Here is a 22,975-nt window from a genome sequence, read left to right as displayed (position 1 = left end):
TCGCATCAACCTAAGCATTATGAAACTTATATTCAATCAAATAAGCGTCACCTATCAAAATAGCAATTAACTGTTATATTGACCAAATTCGGCACTCTCTCATTGCCCCCCATACAAAAGCTCCTCAATTGGTACTGTCTTATTTTCGCGTGAACATATGTTGGTGTTAGTTCTATCCGGGATCATTGGGACGTCCGTACTCTAACGTTAATCATAACCATTACTTAACCTTTACCATGATCTTAACCATTTTCAATGTCAAGTTAAATAGTGCCACGACAGAGTTGGGACGTTCCAATGATCCCAATAGCATGGATCCAGGCGGAGTCAAACATCTACTTCCGTGTTCATAGTCTATCGGGAACAACAACAAAAAACGTAAAAAATTCGGTAACTCGAAAATGTCTGACTTGCTTACTTGTTGTGGAAAAAATATTCCAGAGTTTATCACTAAGGAAATATTAGAATCAACCAATAAGAAGCTCTACGCAAATAATTTACGTTCAGTTTTAACACATTTTAACTCGGAGGGCCCGAGTTTTCGAGATGACATGAACGGGATACTTCGTGACGTCATTGGGTTCCCCACCCCCACTTTACATTCGTGCTTGATTGCGCATGCCTGTTTTGAGACTACTGAAGTGAGCAGGCTCCGACGCATACAGGGAAGATTAAACCCCTCATCAACCTGGGACATTTCATGTACGTACAACTGTAAAGGAAATGTACTGTTATTATATCATATGTTTTAATATAATCAATTTCTCGACATACGCTTGTAATTTGGTGTGTTTTATTGACAAGCCATATACAATCTTATTTCGATTTCACACTGTAGGCCTACTAGATGTCTGTCMTTCATCATCAGATTGCTGGAGATGTCAAGTGGTGGTGGTGTTGGCAGGCACTGGCAACCCTATATATGTTTATTGGCTGCGTAACATGGGCTATTTAAAAAAGAATGGAACACTAAATATACGAGTAAACCACCATACCTCCTAACCTAATGGGTGTTGTTTACAGTATTCGATCTATTTCCTGAAAAGAGATCTAGTCTCCTTGCTTTCAATTTAAGGTTACTGAAGTAATGGTTGAATTAAAAATGAAAATATAAGTCGTTTTTATGTCCCCCCCCCCCCCCCCCCCCAGGCCCCTAGACCTACTTGACAGTTCTTACGATCAAGCATGCTGTTCTGGAAGCTTACCTCGTACACACATATTGGCAATAACAACAATGTAGCCTTACTGATGGGAAAGTAGCTACTGCATTTTGCCCAAAACAATTATACATCGTTTCGATGCAGTGTCACTCTAACTAGCTCTATCTTTGATAAAAGTACCAGTGCCGTATCAGGTTGGAAATGTGTTGTTTTTATTTTATTCATGTATAATAACTTTATTTATAGAGAGTACATTTCATACACCAGTTAAAAGTACTAGTAGGAGCAGGCTGGTGTTAGTGATGAAGCTTACTCATAATAGCTACTCATTGGTTTTGTTTGGCGTTGGGGCTGTCTTTGGTTTTATCTGGAACTGCACATGGAAGATTAACTTCCTGTTAATATGTATATGGTCATTCACACAGTGACTGTTGTCTCTTCTGGCTCCTGCTTTGCTGTCGTGTCCAAGTGGTCTTAACAGCTTATCTTCGGTTGTCGCCATGGTAGCTCTATTTAAGTGACCTTGTTTGATCAAGGTTATGAAGGGGAGGAGGGTTTGACTTATTTGGGAAAAGTCGTTAATAATATAGGGATGTTGGTCTCCAGCAGGACATGTTTGTTGGGTATCATACTTGATTGATTCTTGGACAAACAATGGGAGCTTGGAAGACTGACGTGTTTTCTCTGCTTCAGATTCAAGTTGTTGTGAGATGATGCACCAAAGAAACAAACAGCCATGTGAAAAGAACAATGAGCTATGTGAAATGCCTACTTTGCAAAGAAAACCGAATTTTGCCTACCAAATTGGAGTGAGTAATGCATGTCCTCTAAGTCTTTTATTTTAGACCGCCTTTTTCTCTCTGAACTAGCTGTGTCCATGTCATGTTAGGTCAGATCATATATACAGCATCCAGCCATAGCACTAGCAGCAAGGCATAACGAAACAAGATTCCAAACCTCCCATATCAGTCATCAGCCTTTTCTCTCCCACATTCCCTTCAGTGTGAAATGTTTAGTTATGCACTCAGTCAGTCTTATCTATGTTGCTAGTCCACTCCCATGGAAGAGAGGGGCAGCCTACATGGACATTCAAGTGTCCAAATGCCTGTGATTAGATATGACTGAACCAGTTCACCCTCCTCTCAAAGTCTGGGTTGAGTCAGGACAGTCAGGCGTCTGGACTGGACAACAGCCCTCCTACATTGGGGTAAGGAACATTTAGCTTTTATAGCTAAGCGATTATAGGGAGGACACTCCAAGCAAGCAAGACTTCAGTTCCTGGCCTGCAGGCCATGAGATGTAATTTTAAAATGCCAGTGAGGACTGAAGGAAGAAAATCAGAAAATGATATCATCCACACTGAATTGACAAGATGTTTCCTCTACTCAGTCTATCACATAGAGTATGTTGCTTGGATGATGGTTGTGGAGAGACTAGCCTACTGAATAATATTTCCTGGGGTGAACATGGGGACATAAGTATAACATGGCTTTTATGTGTCATGCCCTCACATGAATGTTTGCAAGGGCATATTTTACATGATAACAAGACCTCATAATAGAACAATGCCACACTTTATGTAATGACCACTTTAGATTGTTGGAAACTAGATATTAGTTGACGATGAAAGAGATACACCTAGATATTCATTTTGATAATAAAAATATGAGATGTGTTTGTCTGCAATATAAAACTAGGTACCAGATCCTGTCTACAGTACATGTACGTATGTTCAGTGTATCATTTCATTACAGCCTGGATCCTACACATGGATCAATGCAATGCAGTATCTTTCTACAACCCCCCCCCCCCCCYCYCMCMYCTCMAGTCATAAATCCAGTAGACCTACTTACTCAAGCTTTTCAGTATCCCATCATCGTGATGAAAAGCACCCCGTCCCCGTCCTCTATGCTCAATCCCCTGAGGGAGAGTGTGTGGGTGGTTGGGCAGGACTGGGGGCCTGTTCTCTTGCTCGGGAAGCAGAAATACTTCAGCCTGTGCACTCACTGCTGAGATTTCCTGAGCTCAACTGAAGGTCTCCACCTCACTCAGAGGGCAGCCAGGGGGGGCTCAGTGCATAGGCCAATGGCGTATCTGGAAGGTGATTCTGCCGTGCCGTTAGTACTGCAGTGGGAACAACAACAACAGAGAAACCTGCTTTTTCTCACTCAGCTCGGCTCACCTCGGTCCTTGTGATAAAGCTGAGAGAAAAAAAGAGTTGGGAGATTTCACTCTTGACATTTTGAGAACAAGTCAGATAAGGCCTATTTTAGCTAACATCAAATATACCAAAATGTCAAGAGTGAAATTTCACAACTCTTTTTCTTTCTCACAGCTTTATCACAAGGACCGAGGCATGTTCAGGTTTCAACAGAGTAGGCTGTAGTTCATTAATTTGACATGAACAATTGAAAAGGGGTTGTGTGTGTTTAGTGTGAAAAATGGGTAACATGAATGGCCATATTTCTTTATTTTCTTACTTTTATAAAACATTGCGGCGTGTTTGGTGCATCGGCGTGTGTGTTCACTAATTCTGGGTTACAGTCTAACTGTCCCAATCCTGTATTATATAAGAGTCCTCCTCAATAATATCCCCAGTCTTTCAGTCAGACGACATCAGCCAGGGGGTTAGACTTGCAGAGCTGCCAGATCCAGGATCAGACCAGACATCAGCCTGGGGGTTAGACTGGCAGAGCTGCCAGATCCAGGATCAGGGCAAAAGCAGGCAAAACTCTGTTCCCCTGACAGAGAAGCAAAATGGCTTAACTTCAGAAGAAATAGCCTCCAACACTCTACTCAGCAAATTGGATGTAGTCTATCACAGTGCCATCCAATTTGTCACTAAAGCTCCATATACTACCCACCACTGCGACCTGTATGCTCTCGTTGGCTGGCCCTCGCTACATATCCGTCGCCAAACCCACTGGCTCCAGGTCATCTATAAGTCTTTGCTAGGTAAAGCCCCGCCTTATCTCAGCTCACTGGTCACCATAGCAACACCCACCCATAGTGTGCGCTCCAGCAGGTATATTTCACAGGTCATCCCCAAAGCCAACACCTCTTTTGGCCGCCTATCCTTCCAGTTCTCTGCTGCCAATGACTGAAACGAATTGCAAAAATCACTGAAGCTCCCTCACTAATTATAAGCATCAGCTGTCAGAGCGGCTTACCGATCACTGCACCTGTATGCAGCCCATCTGTAAATATCCCACCCAACTACCTCATCCCCATATTGTTATTTTTTTGCTCTTTTGCACCCCAGTATCTCTACTTGCACATCATCATCTGCACATCGATCACTCCAGTCTTAATGCTAAATTGTAATTATTTCGCCACTATGGCCTATTTATTGCTTTACCTCCCTAATCTTACTACATTTGCACACACTGTATATAGATTTTCTATTGTGTTATTGACTGTACGTTTGTTTATCCCATGTGTAACTCTGTGTTGTTTTTGTCGCACTGCTTTGCTTTATCTTGGCCAGGTCGCAGTTGTAAATGAGAACTGGCCTACCTGGTTAAAGAAAGGTGAAATAAAAAATGGGCAGAGGGCAACATTTAGATACAGAGCTGTATAAGAGGACAGCTTCAATACTGATGGAGAACACAATATCCGTCCATATCCAGACAGTCATATCAACAGCATTACTGTACATCATTATATTTTCTTATTTGATTAAAGTTGTTCTATGAGTGTTATAAGTTTWAAAAAATCCCTCTCTCCTCTCTTCACAGCGTGCACTGGGTCTGTGGGCATTGAGTCCGCTCTGCTACAGCACCCCTCGTGGATGAGAGCGTCTGAAGAGCCTTCTGTCTTTAGCTCTACCATCTCTGTTCTCTGTCCTCAACAATGGAGGGGGTAGCTGTGGAAAACCTCATAGACTTTGATATCCCTTCATGTTCAGGCGATACAGCCCCCTCATTTGCAAGTCCTCCTAGTGGGGCGCTGCTCCACACAGACATTTTCTCCTCTGAGCCGCTGTTCCCAGAGCCTGCCTCCATTGTACCCCTGGCCCCCATGCCCAGCTCCCACCACCATTGTGGGGGAGAGGACGGGGACAGTGATGCCACAGAGTCGGCAGACAGTGAGAATGACATGGACCCACACTCCCAGCAGTGGAACTCACGGCGCTCATCCTCCTCGTCCAATCACAGTGCAGAGCTTGGGGTAGAGGCAGTGGAGAATCAGGAGTTCATGAAGGCTTACGTGGAGAAGGTGTTTCATGGAAAGTAAGAACACCCTGGATTCTCTGAATGTGGGGTGGTGTGGGTCTGTCCCTGAGGGCCTGTACAGTATGTGTAGTTAGAATGAACTATTTTACAGTGGTACTTAAACATGGATAGGGTCTTTTATGAGGGTCTATTATGAATGTACAATACTGAACAAAAATATAAACGCAACATGTAAAGTGTTGGACCCATGTTTCATGAGCAGAAATAAAAGATCCCAGAAATGTTCCATACGCACAAAAGCTTATTTCTATAAAATGTTGTGCACAAATTTGTTTACATCCCTGTTAGTGAGCATTTCATCTTTGCCAAGATAATCCATCCACCTGACAGGGGTAGAATATCAAGAAGCTGATTAAACAGCATGGTCATTCATTACACAGGTGCACCTTGTGCTGGGGACAATAAAAGGACACTCTAAAATGTGCAGTTTTGTCACACAACACAATGCCATAGATGTGTTGAGGGAGTGTGAAATGTCCATGCTGACTGCAGGACTGTCCACCAGAGCTGTTGGCAGATAAATGAATGTTAATTTCTCTACCATAAGCCACCTCCAACATCGTTTTAGATAATTTTGCAATATGTCGAACCAGCCTCACAACCTCAGACCACGTGTGTGGTGTTGTGTGGGCGAGCGGTTTGCTGAAGTCAACATTGTGAACAGAGTGCCCAATGGTGGGGTTATTGTATGGGCAGGCATAAGCTACGGACAATGAACACAATTGCATTTTATCAATGGCAATTTGAATATGTCACTCTTTAAGCATGTTATGGATGCTCTGGATCAACGTGTACGGGCGCGTGTTCCAGTTCCCGCCAATATCCAGCAACTTCGCACAGCCATTGAAGAGGAGTGGGACAACATTCCACAGGCCACAATCAACAGCCTGATCAACATTTGTGAAAGAGATGTCACGCTGCATGAGGTAAAATGTGGTCACACCAGATACTGACTGGTTTTCTGATCCACGCCCCTACCTTTTTAAAAAAGGTACACAACATTACCAAAAGTATGTAGACGCCTGCTTGTTGAACATCTAATTCCAAAATCATGGGCATTAATATGGAGTTGGTTTTCCCTTTGCTACTATAACAGCCTCCACTCTTCTAGGAAGGCTTTCCACTAGATGTTGGAACATTGCTGCAGGGATTTGCTTCCATTCATTCACAAGCATTAGTGAGGTCGGCACTGTTGGGCGATTAGGCCTGGCTCGCAGTTGGCGTTCGAATTCATCCCAACGTTGTTCGATGGGTTAGAGGTCAGAGCTCTGTGCAGGCCAGTCAAGTTCTTCCACACCTATCTCGACAAACCATTTCTGTATGGACTTCTCTTTGTGCACGGGGGCATTGTCATGCTGAAACAGGAAAGGGCCTTCCCCAAACTGTTGCCACAAAGTTGGAAGCACAGAATCATCTAGAATGTCGTTGTATGCTGTAAAGATAAGATTTCCCTTCACTGGAACTAAGATGCCTAGCCCAAACCATGAAAAACAGCCCTAGACTATTATTCCTCCTCCACCAAACTTTACAGTTGGCACAATGCATCCGCCAAACCCAGATTCTTCTGTCGGACTGCCAGATGGTGAAGCGTGATTCATCACTCCAGAGAACGCGTTTCCACTACTCCAGAGTCCAATGGTGGCAAGCTTTACACCACTCCAGCCGACACTTGGCATTGCGCATAGTGATCTTAGGCTTGTGTGTGGCTGCTTGGCCATAGAAACCCATTTCATTATGCTCCCGACGAACAGTTCTTGTGTTGACGTTGCATACATTTTAGAACTCGGGAATGAGTGTTGCAAACAAGGACAGAACATTTTTACACACTTCAGCACTCAGCAGTCCTGTTGTCTGAGCTTGTGTGGCCTACCACTTCACGGCTGAGCCATTGTTGCTCCTAGACGTTTCCACTTCACAATAACAACACTTACAGTTGAATTGGGCAGTTCGAGCAGGGCAGAAACTTGACGAACTGACTATTTGGAAAGGTGGCATCCTATGACGGTGCCACGTTGAAAGTTAATGAGGTTTTCAGTAAGGCCATTCTACTGCCAATGTTTGGCTTTCCACATTTTGTTACCTTACAGCCTTATTCTAAAATATATTTAAATATTTTTTTTCCCTCATCAATCTACACACAATACCTCATAATGACAAATGGAAAACAAGTTTTAATTTTTTTTTGCAACTGTATTAAAATAAAAAACAGATACCTTATTTACATAAGTGTTCAAACCCTTTGCTGTGAGACTCAATGTATTTTTTTTATTTTATTTAACTAGGCAAGTCAGTTAACAACAAATTCTTATTTACAATGACGGCCTACCCCGGCCAAACCCTCCCCTAACCGGGACGACCCTTGGCCAATTGTACGCCGCCCTATGGGACTCCCGATCACGGCCGATTGTGATACAGCCCGGGATCGATCCCGGGTCAGGAGAGACGCCTCTAGCACTGCGATGCGGTGCCTTAGATTACAGGCAACATCCGCACTAAGCTAAAGGGTAGAGTTGCCGCTTTCAAGGAGAGTGACTATAACCCGGAAGCTTATAAGAAATCCTGCTATGCCCTCTGATGAACCATCAAACAGGCAAAGCGTCAATACAGGACAAAGACTGAATCGTACTACACCGGTTCCGACAATCGTCGGATGTGGCAGGGCTTGCAAACTATTACAGACTACAAAGGGAAGCACAGCCGCGGGCTGCCCAGTGACACAAGCCTACCAGACAAATAAATTACCCCTATGCTCGCTTCGAGGCAAGTAACACTGAAGCATGCATGAGAGCATCAGCTGTTCTGGATGACTGTGTGATCATGCTCTCCGTAGCCAATGTAAGACCTTTGAACAGGTCAACATTCACAAGGCCGCAGGGCCAGACGGATTACCAGCGCATACTCCGAGCATGCGCTGACCAACTGGCAAGTGTCTTCACTGACATTTTCAACCTGTCTGAGTCTGTAATACCAACATGTTTCAAGCAGACCACCATAGTCCCTGTGCCCAAGAACACTAAGGTAACCTGCCTAAATGACTACCGACCCGTAGCACTCACGTCTGTAGCCACGAAGTGCTTTGAAAGGCTGGTCATGGCTCACATCAACAGCATTATCCCAGACCCATTCCAATTTGCATACCGCCCCAACAGATCCACAGATGATGCAATCTCTATTGCACTCCACACTGCCCTTTCCCACCTGGACAAAAGGAACACCTATGTGAGAATGCTGTTCATTGACTACAGCACAGCATTCAACACCATAGTGCCCTCAAAGCTCATCACTAAGCTAAGGACCCTGGGACTAAACACCTCCCTCTGCAACTGGATCCTGGGCTTCCTGACGGGCCGCACCCAGGTGGTAAGGGTAGGTAATAGCACATCCGCCACGCTGATCCTCAACATGGGGGCCCCTCAGGGGTGTGTGCTCAGTCCCCTCCTGTACTTCCTGTTCATTCATGACTGCATGGCCAGGCACGACTCCAACACCATCAAGTTTGCCGATGACACAACAGTGGTAGGCCTGATCAACCCCAACTATGAGACAGCCTATAGGGAGGTCAGAGACCTGGCCGTGTGGTGCCAGGACCACAACCTCTCCCTCAACGTGATCAAGACAAAGGAGATGATTGTGTACTACAGGAAAAGGAGAACCAAAACAGGTCCCCATTCTCATCGACGGGGCTACAGTGGAGCAGGTCGAGAGCTTCAAGTTCCTTGGTGTCCACATCACCAACAAACAATCATGGTCCAAACACACTAAGACAGTCGTGAAGAGGGCACGACAAAACCTATTCCCCCTTAGGAGACTGAAGTTATTAAAAAAAGTTATACAGCTGCACCATCAAGAGCATCCTGACTGGTTTCATCACTACAGAGGGTAGTGCGTACGGCTCAGTACATCACTGGGGCCAAGCTTCCTGCCATCCAGGACCTCTATACTAGGCGGTGTCAGAGAAAGGCCCTAAAAATTGTCAAAGACTCCAGCCACCCTAGTCATGGACTGTTCTCTCTGCTACCGCACGGCAAGCGGTACCGGAGTGCCAAGTCTAGGTCCAAAAGGCTTCTTAACAGCTTCTACCCCCAAGCCATAAGACTCCTGAACAGCTAATCAAAGGGCTACCCAGACCCCTCTTTTATGCTGCTGCTATTCTCTGTTTATAATCTATGCATAGTCACTTTAACTCTACCTACATGTACATATTACCTCAATTACCTCTACTAACCGGTGCCCCCGCACATTGACCCTGTACCGGTACCCCCTGTATATAGCCTCACTATTGTTATTTTACTGCTGCTGTTTAATTATTTGTTACTTTTATTTTTTATGTTTTACTTATCWATTTTTTTCTTAAAACATCTTAAAGCATTGTTAGTTAAGGGCTCGTAAGTAAGCATTTCACTGTAAGGTCTCTACACCTGTTGTATTCGGCGCGTGTGACAAATAACATTTGATTTGATTTAGAACGCTGCGCCACTCAAGATCCTTGAGCTCAGGTGCATCCTGTTTCCATTGATTATCCTTGAGATGTTTCTACAACTTGATTGAAGTACAACTGTGGTAAATTCAATTGATTGGACATGATTTGGAATAGCACACACCTATCTATATAAGGTCTCACAGTTGACAGTGTATGTCAGGGTAGACGTTCGTTGGCGGAAACTGAGGTCAATGTTTGAAACTGCTAGTGAGTCGAGTGAATCTAATAGTACAGAAAGTGAGAATGGGTGGGTTACAGTGGCGAAGAAAAAGGGAAACAAAAGAAGTAAAGTTATGTTGGAAAATAGGAAACCACTAGACTCGTTTTTGAGTCAGGGTTTTGGATGAATGCTATTTGGGAAATCCTTTTAATGTCTCCTAGGAAAATCTGGAATGTGTTGGAACAAAGTTTGGAGTCAGTGAAAGTCATAAGATGTGGTCTTATTTTTGATTTTTTGGTGTGTCTGCAGAGCAGAAGAAGCGTGTGTCAAGACTCAAAAAGATATCAGAGTGGAATGTTTCCTGCATGGATTTTGGTAGCAGGGCGCCTATCAAGGGGGTTATTTCTGGGGTGGCGCAAGAAATAAAGGCAGAGAGACCTGAAAATAGCTGTGCAGCAACGCCCCCCATCCAACCTGACAGCTTGAGAGGATCTGCAGAGAAAAATGGGAGGAACTCCCCAAATACATGTGTGCCAAGCTTATAGCGTCATACCCAAGAAGACTCAAGGCTGCCAAAGGTGCTTCAACAAAGTACTGAGTAAAGGGTCTGAATACTTATGTAAATGTGAGATTTCAGTTTWWAAAAATTCCAGACCTGTTTTTGCTTTGTCATTAGGGGGTATTGTGTGTAGATTGATGAGGATTTAAAAAAAAATCTATTTTAGAATAAGGCTGTAATGTAACAAAATGTGGAAAAAGGCAAGAGGCCTGAATACTTTTCAAATGCACTGTATAGTGTATCTTTGACAAACAGATGCTTATCTGTATTCCCAGTCATGTGAAATCCATAGATAATGGACTCATGCATTTATTTCAATTGACTGATTTCCTTATATGAACTGTAACTCAGTAAAGTTTTTGAAATTGTTGCATGTTGCGTTTTATTTTAGTTCAGTGACTGTTTAAGGTGGGTCTGTATAAACCTCTTTTCTCTCAGGGAGGACTTTGACCAGGAGGAGAAGGCTCGCTTTGGGGAGCTGTGCAGTGGAGAAAATGGCAAGGGCAGGGAGTGGTTTGCCAGATACGTCAGTGCACAGGTAAGTTCCAGTATGTAAGCACAGAGATATGTATGTCTCTGCACATAGACGCACAGTAATGGCACAGTTATCAGCACAGCTTCGCTGCTGGTGCTACATATTTAAAGTTTTATGGTAACTAAAGACACATGGCTTTATTTGCAGCGCTGCAACTCCAAGTGTGTGAGTGAAGCAACATTCTACAGGCTGGTGCAGTCTTTTGCAGTTGTTCTTTTCGAGTAAGTCTGACTCCCTCTTTCACTTCAACTGTTTCATGTTTTGTTAAGTGCTTATTTTTTCCCTGTTTCATTTATTATTGTTGGGAGACTTTGAGCTCTACACCGGCTACATTGTATTGATGGGTTTTACACAATGGCTTCATTCCCTGAAGAGTTTGTAAAGACAAAACAACTTCCACGCTCGGTTCCATCTCAGAATGAGAACAATATGTGAACACGTTTGTGTGTGTGGTCAAATATGTGTAGGTGTTGTGTGCAAAGCTCTTTGTCTAGACCTAAGTCACACATGAGGGAATGGGTGTATTTCATTGTACAATATTATTTGCACAATCATATCCCCATTACATAAGTGTGTGTGTTGCAGGTGCTATCAGATGGATGACTACAGTCCAGCTAAAAACCTCATGACCATGTGTTTCACTTACTACCACACTGGTGAGATGTGTACCTGTTTAGAACCACAAATGAGAGACTTATTCTCCCCTCTCTTAATGGCCTCCCAGTTTCCCAACATTAATGGGGAGGGGTCAACGGTCAGGGTTGTACCCTTTTGTGGTTGCAACATGACCACGGAGTCAGTTTAAGCTTATTGTACATACTATTCATGTGTGCATCTGCATGTGTGGGGTATTAGAATTTGTGCTATTATAATGCTATTACTTTGCTATTACTATGCTATTAATTTGCTATTAGGCTCTACGCGGTACCTATTCATAATCAATAGGAAACATGATTAGGGCATGGTGGTGTATAGTAAAAGGATCCTTCCCTGTACCTCAGGTAAGTCCCAGCCATCCCCCACTGAGCTGCTGCAGCAGCCGCCTGTAGCCATGGACTCCTACCTGAATAAGGCCAACTCCTGGCTGTCTGGCAAGAAGGACGCAGCCGAGCGGCTCCTGAAGAACTCCTCTGCTGCCAAAACGGAAGTCAAAGGCTTCTTTGGAGGCCTGGAGAGCAAGCTGAGGGCGTCCGCTCGAAAGAATGAGTGAGATGTATTCCTGTTAATAACCAATCAATAATGTTTCTTTTAAGCACGGTTTTAGTCAGTTTATTTACCGACTTTTCCTCCCAACTATTTTCGACCCAGGGAGGCAGAGAGTCCAGTCGAGGTAAAGCCCAAATCACCAGGTACGTCAATCTCATCTCTTGTTGATTGTAGGGTACACACCCATCAAAAGTTTAAGATACAAGCAAGTCAGTTCCTGTATTAGTCTGATTTATAACTCCATGTCCTTACATGTTCTTATAACCAACCTGCCAAATTACATCTCTCTTGCCTCAAAGTATGGGTTGCCTTTATCAGTTGCTCTCTCTGTCTGTCCTCTATAGTGTCCTCTGTGCCTCCAGAGAAGAAGAAAGTGGAGAACGAGAAGGTGTACCTGTACACACACCTGAAACAGCAACCCATCTGGTATGAGATGGATGTTCATTTATATTCATGGTTATAGATTATTTAAAATCCACACAATAACAATGAGGTAGTGAATTATTGTCCTACCTTGTTGGTGTTTAATAGATGTGTTGTGGTGTCTCTGGTGACAGGCATACGTTGAGGTTTTGGAACGCAGCGTTCTTTGATGCGGTCCACTGTGAGAGGAAGAAGAGGTCACCTACCACCAGGTGAGAAACTGATGTACCAGCAGGGGAGATGAAAGATGATACGGCTGTTATATCACTAAACTGGGATGTTACTACAAAGCTCCGCTTACTGCCTGTGTAGTGCGAACAGAGGATAAAATGGGAGTGTGTAATAGAGTGCAGTAGATGGATAGATTGAATGAAACGTATGCGTGAATGTGGGGTGTATTTTCAAGAGGTGGGAGGTTCGTCTCTTTGTTTGTGAGCACTTGTCTTGTCTGTGTGTATAAATGAGGGGTAAGGGAATGTGGTGAGTTTCAACACAAATTAGGAATTCAAGGAAGGCTCACTGTATACCTGTCTGTAGTTCACTCAAACTGCTGTTGAGCTTCTGACTGTTGCCACCAGTTTCTTCTCCCAAGCTCTTGTTCTCAACCTTTGCATGTGTCTTTAACCCTTTGTCTCCTTGTGCCTTGCTGCCGGGCAGGGGGACGGATGAGGAAGAGAAAGACGAGAGGTCTGTCCTATCTGTCTGCTCCTCCTAACACTGGTAGACAGAGAGATAGGGAGGGAAAGCGAGGAACAAGTGAAAGTGAGGAACAAGTGAAAGTGAGGAACAAGGGAAAGAGAGAGGACGAATAAAGGGATGAACCGAGAAAGGAACAGATGGATGCTCAACATTGTGACTTAGAGTGAGAGAGTTGGAAATCTAGAAAGAGCCGTAGGCTTAATTTGCGCTGTTCAGGGTGTGCTTCACTGAGCACAAGCAGAACAGGGTAAGGGCAGATCCTTGTACTGTAGTTCAATAATAGGCTCAGCATTGGAGCAGTAGGATAGTTACTGTCATATTGATATCTGCATGAACCTCTCCTCTCACTCACTGTATCCACTGTGTCTGTCATAGCTCAAAGACATCTATTTTAGACTAATTAAAAGTGTGTTTCTCTTGTTAATACACATTAATGTTGATTGCATACAATTTTCCTAATTTTGATCATGGTGTGGGCGTTACTTGTCATAAGTGCCACAAAGTTTACTGCGTGCTTGTCGAGCATCAGAAAGGCATGCGTTTACTTATGCACTTCTTGTTTGTGTGGTTGTTGTTATTTCTGTTTGTTTGGGTTAATTTCATGGATGAATACATTTGCCTCGAGCATAAAGCAGTGTTTTAAAAGAGTTGTTAGTTTCATGATGGCGAGGTATTCTGTTTTCACAGATGATTGCATGCTGACATGTTCACTTTTATCTGCAGCATGAGGGGTTTCTCTTTAGTAGGGCCTGTTGCATGTGACATAATTTTTTTCTCTCGACCAGTGCATGTTAAGTCTGTAGCGCTTTAGAATAACTCCATGTAATAAAGCATTTACAATGGATTAGTAAATAGTTTAATCATTACTGTCACATTTGTACATGTTAGTAACCTAGTTAATTATAGATAGACATTCCAGCAGTACCTGATGCTCCTTAAGGTCTCAAAATGRCCCCTAGAACATACACTACATTGCCAAAAGTATGTGGACACCTGCTCGTCAAACATCTCATTCCAAAATCATGGGCATTAGTATGGAGTTGGTCCCGACTTTCCACTAGATGTTGGAACATTGCTGCAGGGACTTGCTTCCATTCAACCACAGAGCATTAGTGAGGTTGGGCGCTGATGTTGGGCGATTAGGCCTGGCTCGCAGTTGACGTTCCAAATCATCACTGAGCTGTTCGATGGGGTTGAGGTCAGGGCTCTATGCAGGCCAGTCAAGTTCTTCCACACCGATCTCAACAAACCATTTCTGTATGGACCTTGCTTTGTGCACGGGGGCATTGTCATGCTGAAACATGAAAGGGCCTTCCCCAAATTGTTGCCACAAAGTTGGAAGCACAGAATCGTCTATCTAGAATGTTATTGTGTGCTGTAGCATTATTTCCCTTCACTGGAACTAAGGGGCCTGGCCCGAACCATGAAAAACAGCCCCAGACCATTATTCCTCCTCCACCAAACTTTACAATTTGCACTATGCATTGGGGTAGGTAGCGTTCTCCTGGCATCCGCCAATCCCAGATTCTTCCGTTGGACTGCCAGATGGTGAAGCGTGATTCATCACTCCAGAGAGCGCAATCTTAGGCTTGTGTGTGGCTGCTAGGCCATGGAAACCTATTTCATGAAGCTCCAGACGAACAGTTCCGGTGCTGACATTGCTTCCAGAGGCAGTTTGGAACTCTGTAGTGAGTGTTGCAACCGAGGACAGACCATTTTTACACGCTACGTGCTTCAGCACTTGGTGGTTCCGTTCTGTGAGCTTGTGTGGCCTACCACTTGGTGGATTTGACATTTTCTCTCCTAGACATTTCCACTTCAAAATAACAGCACTTAGTTGACCGGTGCAGCTCTAGCAGGGTAGAAATTTGACGAACTCACTTGTTGGAAAGGTGGCATCCTATGACGGTGCCATGTTGAAAGTCACTGAGCTCTTCAGTATGGGCCATTCTACTGCCAATATTTGTCTATGGAGATTGCATGGCTGTGTGCTCGAGTTTATACACCTGTCAGCAATAAGTGTGGCTGAAATAGCCGCATCCACTAATTTGAAGGGGTGGCAACATACTTTTGCCATGTAGTGCTATGGTTTAACAATAATCACACAATACAGAGGGTGTTTAAGAAAATATAATAAATGTTATTCCAAAACAGTCCCACTGTTGTAATAATGTGATGTGTAACTTTGGATACACTATGCTGAGTAAAATAATGTTCTCAGTCCGAAAATGCTATAAGCATTTCTTGGCAGTGACTTTTCTACCAAAAGTATGGATTGGCAGTCACCCCTTATAGCAGTCTAATTAGGCAATAAGGCCAGAGGGGGTGTGGTATATGGCCAATATACCACAGCTAAGGGCTGTTCTTAGGCGCAACGCGGAGTGCCTGGATACAGCCCTTAGCCGCGGTATATTGGCAATAGACCACAAACCCCGCGGTGCCTTATTGCTATTATAAACTGGTTACCAATGTAATTAGAGCAGTAAAAATATTTTGTCATACCTGTGGTATATGGTCTTATATACCACAGCTTTCAGCCAATCAGCATTCAGGGCTCGAACCACCCAGTTTTAGAATCTCGGTTAACCTAGAACTAAAATCCTGTGTAATTTGGTCAGCTGCATGATAAAATTCTGGGTCCATACATGTTAGAAATAGGGAGTTCTGGTTTGCAAAGTCTCCACCCTCACAAAATGAAACTGTCTGCCCCCACCCCCTTGCTGTTAATTTCACCACGATGCGAAGCAGTCCAAGTTAAAGCACCGTCTTCGCCAAATCCTGGTACGTCCAAATAATCCGTGCTGAAAACCCAAACACTAGGTCTACTGCAGCTCCTTATCCTACGCATTCCATCTCTTCACTACACATTATTTGGTTAACATGCAGAATCTGTCCACAAGAGATTAAGAGCCGTCCATAGACTGCTTACGAGGTAAGAAAACAAATATTGGAATACATTATTTTGCTGAACTATCCTGAACTATATCTTTAAAAATATCACATCAGAGTCTAATCCGGGTGAAGGGTATTACTAAGCTATATGGATTTGTTTTAAGAAGGTCATACTGAGGATCATTTAGCTATTTGATTTTGAATTTCAACAATATATATTAGTGAGACCTTAATAACCTCTTTCAGCTAGGGGGCAGAATTTTTATGTTTGGAAAAATAACATTCCCAAGGTAAACGGACTATTTCTCAGGCTCAGATATTAGAATATGCATATAATTGACAGATTAGGATAGAAAACACTAAAGTTTCCAAAACTGTCAAAATATTGTCTGAGAGTATAACAGAACTGATTTTGCAGGCGAAAATCTGAGGAACTCTAACCCGGAAGTGCATTTTTTATTTATTTTTTCCTGTTCCATTGCTTGCAACTCCTCCATTTAAAGGGGTATCAACCAGATTCCTTTTCCAGTGGCTTCCTCAGGCTGTGACCAGGCTTTAGACATAGTTTCAAGCTTTTATTTTGAAAAATGAGCGAGATTTATCAAAACGCGTCAGGTGTCCTTTGATTAGTTCCTGCGCAGGAGAGATGTGGCTCGACATTTTCTTTCTCTGTAGTATTGAACAGTTTACCGTCCGGTTGAAATATGATCGATTATGTATGTTAAAAACAACCTGAGGATTGATTATAAAAAACCTTTGACATGTTTCTACGAACATAACGGATACTTTTTGGAATTTTCGTCTGCCCTTCAGGACCGGAACGAGCTTGTGGTTTTCTGAACATAACGTGCAAACCAAATGGCGGTTTTTGGTTATAAAACTAATCTTTATCGAACAAATATAACATTTATTGTGTAACTGGGAGTCTCGTGAGTGCAAACATCCGAAGATTATCAAAGGTAAGCGATTTTATTTTATTGCGTTTCTGACTTTCGTGACCATGCTAATTTAAGGCTAGCTGTTCTAGCAGTGATTGATACACTCACAAACGCTTGGATTGCTTTCGCTGTAAAGCATATTTTCAAAATCTGACACGATAGGTGGATTAACAACAAGCTAAGCTGTGTTTTGGTATATTTCACTTGTGATTCCATGATTATAAATATTTTTAGTATTATTTTTGAATTTGGCGCGCTGCAATTCAGCGGTTGTTTAAGAAAATGATCCCGTAAAAGGTATCCGTGCGGCAAGAAGTTTTTAAGGAGCAGCAGATACTGCTGGAATGTCTACCAATGGCATGTCCATCTTTTGGTGAGAAATTACACTGGTCACTCAAAACATTTATAAAGTATAAATAGCCCACACTGTAGATGAGGCCATGCAAAAATACTTAACTAATGATTAATAAATGGTTTATAAAGACCTATATTAATTTATTAATCATTGCTCCACTAATAAGGTTTATCAATAAGTGATTTACTAACCCATTATAAATGCTTTATTACGTGGAGTTATTACAAAGTGCTACTGTTAAGTCTTATTCCACTGCATGCTGAATGGTGTCTTACTGAGCCACAATGAGCATGACAAAAACACATTAAAGTAGAACGGTGAACACTTAATAGCTATGTTCTTCATGGGTATTGTCATTAAGTTTATTGTATTATTTATTTCAGAAATCCTCCTGTACCTTCTGTGTGTATGTATGAGTGTGAGTGGACGGGTGTGTGATGATGTGGTGCTGATCAGGTCAAGTTATCAATCGTGTTCACAGGGTTAGTTAACTCTGGAGACTCATTTGGTGTCTTCAGAGTTAGGTAAATCAGCCTTTTAGTTTTTCTTCTCCATATGTTTGGAATAATCTCCCAAAAGCATTACACATAGTAGCCTTAGTGTCCCTGGGGCAGTTGAGAGTGGACAGAGGAATTTTATAATGAAGAATACGTTTGTTTTAGTTGATTGTGTTTTGTGTATATTTATCTGTTAAATTTGTGTCATGCTGTATTTAACTTTTTTTATATTGTATTCCATTTTTTGGTTCTATTAAATTGTATATGCAGGGCTCCCTTGAAAAAGAGACACTGGTCTCAATGGTGACTCCCTGCTAAAATAAAAAAAGGTCCTCTGTTTTCTTAGTTGTACATATGACTACATATGTATGACTACACTGGTTATAAAGCTTCCCAAAGCTTTTGGACAGACATTTCTCTCTGTTCCCCAATCAGAGAGAGAACCGCAATCTAACACGCAATATCCAGCATGCCATCGCTTTAGTTTGACGTATTTGCCTTTGAAAAAGTTTTCTTCACATGTTTTGCTATTTTCATCTCATTCCAATGATGTCTGGTTTGTTGTTTTGGTGTGGGTAGAAGGTCAGAGGTAAACTTGGAGACCTTGACCCCTAACTTCTCTCTGCTCTTATCTTTCTCCAGAGAGAAGTGGTGTCATATGACCCAGGAAGAGAAAGATGACAGCTCTAAAGTCGACGAGAATATTGCCTTTGGCCAACTGGGGTGAGTGAGGTGACATACTCATGCCTATGGACAAAAAAACAACTTCTAAGTAACATTCCATCTGAGGAGGAGAGGTATCTGCATGGTTTGTATACTGTATCTCATGGTCAGTTAACTCTTAGTGTCTGCTTTCAGGACATTCACTCACAACATGCTGGCTTTTGGGCTCAGTAAGAAACTCTGCAATGACTTCCTGAAGAAGCAAGCAGTTATTGGGAACCTAAATGAAGGTACCCCTACATGAACCAACCTTCCTCACTTTGTTTCACCTGTTTAAACTGTTCAAACTGTTTTAAACGTATTAAAAAATATATTAGTAGGGGCCTCCTGAGTGGCGCAGTGGTCTAAGGCACTGCATCGCAGTGCTAGAGGCGTTACTACAGACCCGGGTTCATTCTCGGGCTGTACCACAACCGGGAGTCCCATAGGAGGCGCATAATTGGCCCAGCGTCGTCCGGGTTAGGGGAGGGTTTGGCCGGTGGGCTTTACTTGGCTCATCGCACCCTAGCGACTCCTTGTGGGGGGCCGGGCACCTGCAGCCTGACCCCGGTTGCCAGTTGAACGGTGTTTCCTCCGACACATTGGTGCGGCTGGCTTCCGGGTTAAGCTGGTGGGTTTTAAGGAGCGCCTGTTAGGCGGGTCATGTCTCCACCTTTGCCTCTACTGAGCCCGTTGGGGAGACAGGCTTTCTGAGACTAATGTATTTATAACTGGAAAAATGTGCTTAGTGGTTTTGATTGAAAAGAGCTCTCTGTTTCTCTCTTACAGAGCAGTACAAGCTGTTGAGCGACCACATTGAGCAGATGGCCACGGAGTGAGTGGCAAAGAATGGTACTTCAACTTCAATGACTACTTAGTACACTATCAATAGTAATTACCTGAAGCTAATCTCCTTCTCACTCTCCAATGTTGTGAAGGCTCACCAATAACTGTATTCCATCAATATCCAGTACAGTAAGCTCCAATCACCTATTTCAGTAAAGCCTCCATAACCTGCAACAATAAATAACACAAAACCTTTTATCACAGTGATAGTAAACATGAAGCTGCGTAGTCAATATTCCAGCTTCACCAACCAACATACTGTAACCTACCCTCTCCTGGGCACTGTCAACAAGGTCATTCACCCTATCACTACTACTTTATTTTATACTGTCACTAATGAGTACCTTCCTCGGGTCCTTATTTTACTGTATAGTTGGACAATTTCAGCCATATCAGCATCCATTAACCCATTTTACAAAATCACCTCCGTGTAACCGTCCCAGGCTCTCTATAGCCTTTTTTTATAGTCTTCCATGTCCCCTGACTACAGTATACATACAGTATATATATTTTAGATATACTGTAACCTGCTCCTTGCACATATCCTACAATTAGTATTATTTATATTGTTTGCAATAGTGACCTTTTATGATTTCCTCTCTGCCCAATGTCGAAGTGCCTTGAATGTACCCGTGGGGAACTGTCCTTTCTGTTTCAATGGTAATCAATGCAAGTCTCAATTGTAACAATCTGTAAAACCACTTGATACAATACCTTCCTGTTCATGATTCTACCATCTATATACTGTGTCAGCATATTTCCAATAAGGTCGAATTCTCATGCCTAGTGTCCTCTGTGTTTAGTGATTGTCATGGTGTTAGATCATGGCTAGTGAAAGTGCAGTGTGTAGTGGTGAGAGGCTGCAGCATGGATTCCAGCAGCAGTCCCATACCTTCTGTTTTATTCCTAGAGTAGCCTTGACCTGAGGTGTCTGTGCTATATGCATGGCATGCATCCTTGCCCTTATAAGTGAGAAACAAGCATTGTGCAAGTTGGGCGTCAATGTCTTGTTTGCATTATTTAAGCCCACCAGAGGGAAGCCTGGTGACTTGTTCAGAGCACTTAATTTATCAATGGAGTTAAAAGTTTAAAAACGACTGTGTGCATCCAGCTTTTGAGGGAGACATAAGCAAAATATATCATTCTTGACATTTTGGAGCATTGACATTTCAGAGCTATGTGAATAGAAATTAGGATTATTGTACATTTTTCTCAATGCTGGATTGAAGTACTGGCAAGTTTTTTTTTTGTCTATATCAATTGATTTTGTATTTATATTGTATTTCTTTCACCCATGTTTTATTATGTTCAAAGACTTGTTTATCACTGGTTTTGTGTCATATCTGTTGGTGAATGACTATGTAACTGATTATGGTCATTGTGTTTTGATGTCTGTCTCAGTGGCAACTAAAGCTTTCCACTTATTAAGACCCTGAAGTGCCGTCATAATTCCTCCCTTAGGAGTGGTCCATTCAAGTGCTAGACCAAACTATATGTGTGCTATGTGTAAAATGTTTAGTATAAACTATTGTGTAATTCCTCCAGAGTGTTAGTTACAATGTGTAGTTGCATGTGATGCCTTGTAGTTGAAGTTCTATGTCTTGTCTTGGAGACGTCTGTCTTGTCTTGCTCTCTCTCTCTTTTCTTGTGGGCTGTTTAGCAGAGGACCAGCTTCTTGCCACAAAGTGTTTCACTGTTCTGCTCTGTCTCAGTTGCTTCCCTTGGATTGCAATGCTGCTCCCTGCTTCATGTCTGGATCTGACCTTCTGTTCAGCAATCAGACATATTGTGCATCTGCATGTGATGACCTCTATTGCCATACTGCTGAATGACTTGCCTCTTTGTTTTGTGGCTGTGTGCAATTTTAGTTTAGCACCAAGCCCTCCTGTGTGTTTGTATTGCTGCGTGCACGCTGGCCTTTCAGTATTGTTGAAATGCAGACCAGCCCTCTAATACTTGGAATGCTTCACCTGCTTTTCATGTTGCATGTCAAATGCACAGATGGTCCATCACTGGTCTTTAAGACATCTCTCACGAAAAGTGTTGTACATTGTTTGTCTGGGCAGTGGTGGTCTGATTTGACCAGTTGTGACTAGCACCTGATACCTAGTCATGGACAAGCCTTGTGTCTTTGGAGGTGAAACAAACTTTCGCATAGGAGAATATAGCCTACCCTTCTTTTTAATGAGCGGGAAAGAGTCTCTTACAGGTAGCTGTTATTAACAATGTCCTCCCACTTCTGTTGTGCAATGGTGGCTGAGTTTGCATGGATGTGTAATTATGATGGAACAAGTAGCTGATGCTGTAATAAATATATTTTTTAATGTGGATGCTTTTTGAATCGTGTCTGTGTGAGCGCACGCGAGAGAGGGTATAAGATGGGATGTTGGAATTAGAGGTGTTTGGGAAGGAGAGCTCAGTGTGAATGTGTAGGTTAGATAGCGAAGTCTCTGTGCACTCCAGTGTGTGAGACTGAGCCAACGTGAGCAGGGTACAGAGTAGGACCATGTAGCACAATGTGGGAGGGTTTTAGACCCTGGCCCAAACTGCCAAATGGCTGCCATTCCTGCTGCTGCATGTAAATAAACAGTCATCACGCTGGCTGCTCAATGATTGGACACAATATAATGAGCAGTGAAAGCTCAGTCAGTGGTGTCACACAAAGAGAGTCTCTCTCAATTCAAGTGCTTTATTGGCATGGGAAACATATGTTTACATTGCCAAAGCAAGTGAAATAGATAAACAAAAGTGAAATAAAAAAATAACAGTAAACATTACTCACAAAAGTTCCAAAAGAATAAAGGCATTTCAAATGTCATATGTGCAAATAGTTAAAGTACAAAAGGGAAAATAAATATAAATGATATTTACAATGGTGTTTGTTCTTCACTGGTTGCCCTTTTCTTTTGGCAATGGGTTACAAACCTTGCTGCTGTGAATGCACACGGTGGTATTTCACCCAATAGATATGGGAGTTTATCAAAATTTGATTTGTTTTTGAATTCATTGTGGGTCTGTGTAATCTGAGGAAAATATGTGTCTCTGATATGGTCATACATTTGGCAGGAGGTTAGGAAGTGCAGCTCAGTTTCCACCTAATTTTGTGGGCAGTGTCTGCCTTCTCAATAGCAAGGCTATGCTCACTGAGTCTGTAAAAAGTAAAAGATTTCCTTAATTTTGGGTCTGTTTAGGGACAAATAGCATTCTATTTTTTTCAGGTTTTTTTGTAAATTCTTTCCAATGTGTCAAGTAATTATCTTTTTGTTTTCTCATGATTTGGTTGTGTCT

At 42.6% G+C, this 22,975-nt stretch overlaps 1 protein-coding gene across 4 annotated transcripts; it reads left to right on the top strand.

The window, feature by feature from the left end:
• The first annotated feature begins 575 nt into the window (after window positions 1-575).
• Window positions 576-22,015, top strand: kiaa0513 (KIAA0513 ortholog). Of its 4 annotated transcripts, XM_023971337.2 has the most exons (14): window positions 576-702; window positions 1,854-1,969; window positions 4,898-5,392; window positions 11,033-11,132; window positions 11,277-11,350; window positions 11,715-11,785; window positions 12,131-12,335; window positions 12,438-12,478; window positions 12,680-12,761; window positions 12,893-12,970; window positions 13,416-13,445; window positions 18,782-18,862; window positions 18,998-19,092; window positions 19,631-22,015. In XM_023971337.2, the coding sequence occupies exons 3-14, from the start codon at window positions 5,013-5,015 to the stop codon at window positions 19,678-19,680; spliced, it is 1,287 nt and encodes a 428-aa protein (XP_023827105.1). In that variant the 5' UTR covers window positions 576-702; window positions 1,854-1,969; window positions 4,898-5,012; the 3' UTR covers window positions 19,681-22,015. The 4 variants fall into 4 exon arrangements, with proteins under 4 accessions (XP_023827105.1, XP_023827106.1, XP_023827109.1 ...); XM_023971338.2 differs by lacking the exon at window positions 1,854-1,969; XM_023971341.3 differs by lacking the exon at window positions 13,416-13,445 and having other exon boundaries at window positions 594-702.
• The last annotated feature ends 960 nt before the right edge of the window (window positions 22,016-22,975 follow it).

This window comes from Salvelinus sp. IW2-2015, linkage group LG26 (genome assembly GCF_002910315.2).
Source record: "Salvelinus sp. IW2-2015 linkage group LG26, ASM291031v2, whole genome shotgun sequence".
NCBI classification, from domain to species: domain Eukaryota; kingdom Metazoa; phylum Chordata; class Actinopteri; order Salmoniformes; family Salmonidae; genus Salvelinus; species Salvelinus sp. IW2-2015.
Note: the sequence above shows the minus strand (reverse complement) of the source record. Positions and strands in the feature narration are given on the sequence as shown.